The sequence below is a fragment of the Plectropomus leopardus genome, chromosome 3, assembly GCF_008729295.1.
Source record: "Plectropomus leopardus isolate mb chromosome 3, YSFRI_Pleo_2.0, whole genome shotgun sequence".
Taxonomy (NCBI): Eukaryota; Metazoa; Chordata; class Actinopteri; order Perciformes; family Serranidae; genus Plectropomus; species Plectropomus leopardus.
Genome location: NC_056465.1, coordinates 31405659 through 31413869, shown reverse-complemented (window position 1 = coordinate 31413869; position 8211 = coordinate 31405659). Strand labels below are relative to the sequence as shown.

Genomic DNA, 8211 nt, shown 5'->3' with positions numbered 1-8211 from the left:
GTAAAATAACACGTGTCTTATATGTGACTAGAAATGTTATTTTGTGTTTAAAAAAAAAGTTCAGCACTTTTATTTTGAAAGGTGCACACGATGCACCCAGGCGAGTTCCGCCCTCAGAGATCAGCTGATCTCGGTGTAAACAGAAAACAGAGGCGTGTGAGAGCGAGTGTGTGTGACACATACACAGACAGCTATATTTCGCCATCGTGCAGCTCAGCGTCAGTTGGAGACGATAAACTGGGAATGTGTGAGTGACGCAGAGGTGTGCGGGACGATGTGCGGGACGATGTGCGCTGCGCTGTTTGCGCCGCTTTAGGGCCGCAAGAAAACGGCTCAGAGGGGCTTAAAACATCACATGCAGCTGCGACACAGAGGGGCCCTGTGAGAGCAGCTGCCTGGATTTTACCTCCCGGGACCGGAATAGTTGAAGCAGTAAGTGTGTGGCTCAATGTTTGCTGATCTGTTATCATGTCTCCTGTTTTTGGGTTTTTTTTTTTTGGTTTTTTTTTTTTGCAAAACGTGCTTTTTATGTTTTGTTTTTTTTTTTTTTGCTAATATGTATATGCTATGACCAGATCTCCATAGAAAAATCCCCACTGCATACTTAGCAATAAACATTTTTTTATTTTATATGTATTATTAGTATTATTATTATATTAGTAGTAGTAGTAGTAGTAGTGGTAGTAGTAATATATTCAATGAGTACAACACTTTTATGTTCAGTCCTTGTACTCTGACAAAGGAAATGTAAAAGACAGCAGTTTGGAAGAAATTGGCAGATCTTTAACGTAGAAGTGCCAATTCCTTAATGTACAAGTAATAATTGTAATAAAAATAAAATAATAAGAAAATTATTTATAAAACCATTCTAAAATGGATGTTGCAAATAATAATAATAATACAATAAATAATAAAAATGTTTATAAAGCGCATTTTAAAACTGGTGTAACAAAGTGCTTCAACAAGATGATAAAAACAGAGGCTACACTCAGGCTAAATGAAGCAAGAGTGAAAGCAAAAATAAAAAAATATATATTTACATTTACACACATACACACATTCTCTTTACACATGCTTCAGCACACATATGCACGTAAACACTTCTACATGTTTAGACACATAACATAAAGACAATTATTACAAATAATATACTCCTGTATTTAAAATACTACTGAAGTATAATCACATAGGTCGTATCAGAAAAATGTAATCAAGTATAAAATGTTTTTGTTTTTAAATAGTACTAGTGCAAGCAAATGTACCCTGTGACTGATTTATTATTATGCTTGTTGTTTAAATACTAATGCACAGATGCAGGTTAGTCCAGTTGTTCTTAAACTACAGGCCACACCTCTTCTAAAACGTCTCTATATAAATCTGAGGGGTTGTGTGAGGTAATTATCGGAGGAGGAAGAAAAAAGTTCTGCTGCACAAATTTGTATTTGGGGGGATATATTTCTGCACTTTGCTTTTTTGTTAACCATGAATAATTTGACAGCTTTTAGCCTCAGATAATTATTTAAATGAAACCATCTGAGAGGTTTAGAGGGAAAATGTCTCTTTCATTTTTAGCAATATGGGGGGGTATATATGCTGCTTATTATGTCATTTTAATGTTAATTTTTACTCTCAAAAGTGCAGCTCAAAATTTGTACAACTTGCAAATATATCAAGTGGGACTCAGATTATTTTCCCCTATCATGTAGTGGAATAAAGTAGAAAGTGTAGCAGCATGAAATGGAAGAAAGCCCAATGTGATGTGTTTAAATTGCTTATTCAGCAGTCTAAAACCAAATGATATTCAGTTTACAATATCAAAAATGACAAGAAAGAGTCACAAAACCTCTAAAGTTTGAAGACAAAATGAGGCATTATTTGTTACTTTTGCTCTAAAATGCCAAAAATGATTATTGATTTAACAAAAAAAAAATTTGCTCAAATGGTAGTCAAAAAGAGGGAGAGGAGAAGTCAGATTAAACATAATAAACTCATCTCTGCACATATCCAGATCATGTTGTTACAGTATATAGTTCAGAGTTCACAGGTGTATCCCAGTGATTGCAGTTTACGGAAGAAATACAGGCTGAGTTACCGTTAAGTGTCACATGCCTTTAAACTCCAGGTAAACCTGTTTGAGTGCCACTCAGGGCTTTTTCTGCAGACATCTGATTTGTCTTCTTTTGTCGCCGTGGTTCATTGATTCTTGGTCATAGTCACGTGACATTCCATTACATCACATAAAGCAGGCTTTTTTTTCTTTCTTTGCATACCAATGTTTTACTGCAAATAGAGCGTCATGTGGACTAAGAGTGTATAAAGGGGACAGGGAGGACTCGTTTCCTTCCTGTAAAGCGAGTCTGTCTGGTGACTGCCATCTTTCTGTAATCATTCTGACAGTTGCTTTTTCCTCAACGTCTGACAAAACACACTCTTGTGACTTTTCTCCTCACGTGTCCTAAACAATGACAGATGATGACTTGTTATGAAATAAAACCCACGATAACTCCTCCAGGCTGGAGGTCTGAGTCACTTAAAAGGAGAACTCCACTGATTTTGCACATCAATTTCAGTTTAACCAGTACAGAGAGCACCGAAAACTGTGAAAACTGTATTATGTGTCTGAGAAAATAACCCCGATGCTGCAACAGTCATGTCATCTGGGTTGTTTCTTCTTTGGTTTTGAGACTACAATTTTTTAAATAAAAAGTCTGTGATAAAAACCGATGGTGTGGTGCGATGGGAAATATAGGCTCCAGTATTTCTGAAGCTTCACCGTAATAAGGACTATAAATCACGATATCTATCCCTCTGCTGCTTTGATTTTAAATGGTGAATATTATACGTGCTTCACATCAGCATTTTAGCATGCTATATTCAGCATTTCGCTCAGCACAGACTCTTTTGAATCCCTCAACTTTCTGAAAGTGACATACTAAAACAATTAATCAAGGATTTTTCTCTTCTTTTCTACTTCCTATAGCTATAGCTACTATTTTATTTTATATACTATTTTTTTCTATTAAGTTTCCCTCTGAAAGTATCTTTTAAAAAATGTGTATTTTACTTGCAGTTTTTTCTCTTTTTTTCCAGCACATAATACAGAGATCTGGACTCAAGTCACATGACTCCAGTCAGACTCTTGTCAAAAATTTGAAGACGTAGATTTGACTGGCCAGATTAAAAACATTTGCAACTCGACTTGGACTTTCAGTCATGACTTGTAATTTCACATGGACATGAACTCTTTAAATGAAAATACTTGATACCTTAACCTCCACGCCAATTTAGGAAGAAAAAGTTACAATTTTTCAAAATGAGATTAAATGAATACAACATGACAGGACAAAAACATACTGTAGAAATTTTGTTGTATTGGCTGCTGGTTAATTGTGGTAAATGCTATGAAAGTGCAGTGTGCAAGTGCATGTTTTTTTATGATTAAGTTTAGTCACACTTGTTTTAACAAATACATGTAAAAGATTTCATTACTTAAGTGTATAATATTATCCCTCTGTTGTTAAAAGGCATTACGTTTGGAGAAGGGTGTTTTATGACTTGGTTACGACTCAAAACCCAAAGCTTGGTACTTGAGTTCAAAGATTTGAGATTTTCTTTTCTTGACTTGTTCCCATCTCTGACAAAGTACAAAACCGAAACTAAATGACATGACAGAGTAAAATAAAAGCAAATGCATGGCAATCCATATGATCACTGAAATGTCCACAAGTCCAATATGAAGGGTACAGAACTGAAATCCGGGGGGATCAAAACACAAAACAACACAATACACTCTGATACAGTCAGTTCAGGTTGATGCCCGTCCTTTCTAATACGTTCAGTAAAGTGTTCCCAAACCGTAAGAAACTTGGGTTGGGCATTGGAAAGATACCAAATTTCCTCAAGGTACAGACAAGTCCTTTAGTCATTTTTAAGGCAAGTAGGGGCAGCTGATTTTCGGTTTCTCAGGATAACTTTGTGACCTCACCAAGCATGAGTGCTTGTTGTAATGCTGAGCGGAGGAGACAAAGAGTGGTTAGAGAAACACAATATCACAGAGAGACTGCCAGGGATTAGCTGTCTGCTGCACATGCTGCTGTACAAATTAAAAATGTCATCTCAGAAACTCTTGATCTTGGGGTGAGACCAGAACAGATGAGCCGTCACTCAGCTTACACTTATCACAGAGGCAAAGATACTGTTCAGTTTGTTGCTGCTGATAGACGACTATAAACTGAATGAGTTGAAGTATAGCATTGATAGATCATGCTTTGATCATATCCAATCCTTTTGCTCATCACTCAACTGAAATCTCCCCTGAGAGCATCTTTTTAGTTACAGCGGAGCCACAGAAATAAAAAGCATCTTTTCGTGCTGTTTCTCTCCCGTGTTTCCTCTGCAGGGGTCCATGGAGGAGCTGGAGCCAGAGGAGCAGTTCCTGCAATTTGCACGGAACGGCAATCTGCCGGGGATTCAGAGGCTCCTCATGTCCAAAATAAAAGAAGAGACGAAGATTAACATAAATTGCAAAGGTACATGAGTGACACTTTCATATGAACTCAGATCAGTTATGGTGTGTGGTGTAACACTATGTTTTCTCAGGTAAGAGAAAGTCCAACCTGGGATGGACGCCTCTTCACTTGGCCTGTTACTTCGGACACAAAGATGTAGTGGAAGAATTACTAAAGGTAATTTATTTTTCTTTTATTAAGAAAAAAACATCTTAAAGGTCCAGTGTTTAAGATTTCAGGGGATTTAGTGGCATCTAGTGGTGAGGGCTGCAGATTGCAACAAGGTGAAACTTCTCCCAGTTAAATTCCTCCTGTGTTCAGGAGGTTTTGATGGGGAGCTGAATTATCCGCACAGGTCTTATCTTATCTTTACAAAACAAGCGACCAGGTGAATAAAACCTGTAAAAACACTGAATAAAGTAGTTAAACATTCAAATCAATGTTTTCTGTTTTTCAGACACTGTCTGGCACGCCTGCTAACATGAGCTCACCATTTTCCTCTGATAACTTAAGAAGTTTTTATTAGGAACCAAATTGTCCGCAGAGGTCTGCACCTGGTGATTTTAACTAGTAAAAACATGCAGTGAAGCAGTTTCACATTTAAAAAGTATTTTTTCAACATTCATGTCACAGAGAGGCTGCTCACTATGGTGGCAGATGAGAACAAAGCTAATTGCCCTATCTTTTAATGTTTTTTAAAATCCATAATCAAACAGAAACAAGCATCGCATAGCTTAAATCTCTGCAATCACACTCCCAAATGTCCTAGTAGGTACGCAACACACTTCCTCAAGTGACAGATTAGAGAAAGAAGAAAAGAAAGGAAAGAAGAGAGCAAATAAAGAGCGGTTTTGTTCAGATTAAATGTCTATAGGAGAGAAAGGGGTCCCAAGTGTAAAATATTTTTTGATCCTCTGACTGTTAGCTTGATTTTTTACAAGTGAAGAAAAGACAATAAATCCTTTACCACAAAGTTATGCCAGGGGGTTAGGGCTCTTCCACTGTAACAATATTTTCGGGAATGGCCCTATCGAGAACCAGTGTATGGCGATACAATATAGTAATCTTCGTAGACGAGGACCCACTTTGTAAATATGTAAATATAAATGGCTCTTTCAAATGTAACAAAAACACAACAAGTTTTATTTACAGGTGATTATACACCAAAGAAATCATGCTTATTATATTAAATTTCTGCTGATATATCCTCTAAATCCAACACACTGGACCTTTAAGTTTTGCTTTAGATTTTAAATGACTGCATGGCTAATGTGTGTGTGTTGCCTGTGTGTTGTAACCTCGTTCAGGCGGGTGCAGATGTGAATTTGCCCAATAATGTCGGCGATACACCGCTGCACAAAGCTGCCTTCACAGGAAGAAAGGTATCTAAATGCATCTGTGATTTTACATATGGATTTTCTCTCTACTCTTCTCAGCTATTTGTTGATGGTATGGTTTTATGCATGCATTTATTCATCCATTCAGTCAATCAATCAATCAATGAATCAATGAATCAATCACGTATTGATCAGGAGGTTGTCATGCTGCTGCTGCACTATGATGCATGTGCTACTGTCATCAATGGGACAGCACAGATACCCAAAGATGTCACTCAGAATGCAGAGATCAGAAGCATGTTAGAAGGTGAGACAGACACGCCGTCATCTAATTGCACCAAAACATAGATTTATAAATCTCCGCCTTTGATGTTTTGAAATTCATACATACAAGTTGTTTATATAATGTGTACATTATTTAATCATCCTGCATTTTTTCTTGTGAATCCCATCATTTTACTGAATCCAGCGGCTGAGAGAACAGAGGAGAGGAAACTGGAGGAGGAACTTTTGGAAGCTGCCCGAGAAGGAGACCTTTCAACTCTAACTCAGCTGGTAAGTGCCAGATGTAAGGCTGCACAGTTAATCGAAATATTAGCAAAATCACAATATTTTTTCCGAGCTGCAATTTATTGATAAAGGTAAAATGTGTCACAACATACCATTATACGTAAAGTATTGTGTTGCTACAGACCTTCCCTACAAGTCATACTCCAGATTTAAGGAAATATGCTTGTTTGGTAAAGACTTCAGCAAAAAAATCACATCAATGGGATTTGATTTGATTTTTTCAGTGAAACTGAAATGCAAAAATTGCACACACTCAATACTTCCCAGACAGCCCTTTTGGACAAAAACAGTAATATTACCTCGCTGAACACAGGAGTTGCTAGTTTAACGCTGCCTTGATCAGTTAATTTGCTTGTGTTGTTGTGTGACTTTGGTATTTTAAAGGATTAATTCAGATTGAGCAAAGTCACACAGCAACACAAACTAACTAACTGATCGAGGCAGTGTAAGACCAGCAACTCCTGTGTTCAGCAAGGTAAAATTATTGTTTTTGTCCAGTCTGGCCTCAAGGAGAGCATAGATAAGTTATACTTTTTGTTCAGTTCCCCGTCACAAAGGGCTATCTGTTTGGGACGTACTGAACATATGAGTGGACAAATGAGGATTAAATTAGGCTGCTCAAATTATTTGTCTTTTATAAACAAATGTTTTGATCCAGTTTTGCTGTTGAAAATTCTGTCCCCCTTTTACACCTCTTTATCAAGGCTTTTCTCTATTTTTGTCCATTGTGGAAACATGCAAACAAAACAAAGGTTTCCTCACAAATTCTATGTAATGCTGTACGAGTAACTGATATACAAATGGTCATTTGGCTGGTGAAGAATTTCTTTTAATTTAATTATTTTATCCACCATGTTAGCAGCGTGGCCACCCATAGGGATGGAAATGCCAGTCTGTCACTGTGAGCATATTAGCATGCTACACCTATTCACAAGTCCAGGCAAGTATACGGTCGACTACGCCCTTTAAATCTCAGTGACAATAAGACAGTTTTCCATGAAAACCTCAGAAGGAAAATGCTCTGAAAGAAAAAACAAATGTGCCTAAAGAAAGGCACAGAATGGACATTGGAAAAGTTTTCAGCAGCTTTAACTCATCCACCTCTTTGACACAGAGTGAGAAATCAAAGAGTCGTGCTTCAGTTCTTAGCAGAATAATAAAAACCTGCAGGATATTTGACACCAGACAAGCCATCTGTTTTTGTCCTGTGTGTTTGCTGTAGCTCAGCAGGAAGAAGACCCCAGATATCAACTGCACAGATCTGCTGGGAAACACTCCGTTGCACTCGGCAGCCTATCGAGGCCAGAAGCAGTGTGCCCTGAAGCTGCTCAAAAGTGGAGCCAGCCCTAACATCAAGAACAAGAAAGGTAAGAGTCATCAGCCAGAGCCGGCAGTCATGAATGCCTCCTGTCTTTAAAGGATCAGGTTGGAAATATTTTTCCATGACAAGACTTAAACTATGGCTTATTCTTCTGTATCACTGATCCCCAAGACAGTAGTTAACCGACAATAAGCTGAGAGCCATATAGTTGGTTTTATTCTTGTTATGATATTTTTGACAATAAGAACATTGTCAATCAATTATAAAAGTTTCAGTGAGAAAAATATATAATAGCTCAATAGCCTTATCCACCAAGAAACCTTGTTGAGTGCTGCTTTTACCAAAAATAATACCTGTGATATGAAGTAAAACTCACTTCACAAGGGTCCTTCACCCAAACAGTAATAGCAACTGACTGAGTAAGCAGCTATGATTTCTGCAGAAATGTAGTTTGACCTTATTTTTGACACACTGT

At 37.4% G+C, this 8211-nt stretch overlaps 1 protein-coding gene across 4 annotated transcripts in view; it reads left to right on the top strand.

The window, feature by feature from the left end:
* The first annotated feature begins 347 nt into the window (after positions 1 to 347).
* The window catches only part of osbpl1a (oxysterol binding protein-like 1A), a 34274-nt gene continuing 26410 nt past the window's right edge, over positions 348 to 8211 (top strand). For 2 of the 4 annotated variants that reach the window (XM_042482998.1, XM_042482992.1), the window contains exons 1-7: positions 348 to 432; positions 4400 to 4529; positions 4600 to 4685; positions 5816 to 5890; positions 6041 to 6152; positions 6315 to 6400; positions 7638 to 7782. In XM_042482998.1, the coding sequence (XP_042338932.1) occupies positions 4406 to 4529; positions 4600 to 4685; positions 5816 to 5890; positions 6041 to 6152; positions 6315 to 6400; positions 7638 to 7782 (628 nt within the window). In that variant the 5' untranslated portion in view covers positions 348 to 432; positions 4400 to 4405. Of the gene's footprint in view, positions 433 to 4399; positions 4530 to 4599; positions 4686 to 5813; positions 5891 to 5993; positions 6153 to 6314; positions 6401 to 7637; positions 7783 to 8211 lie in introns of those variants that run through there. The other 2 variants (XM_042483004.1, XM_042483000.1) reach the window with 2 other exon arrangements.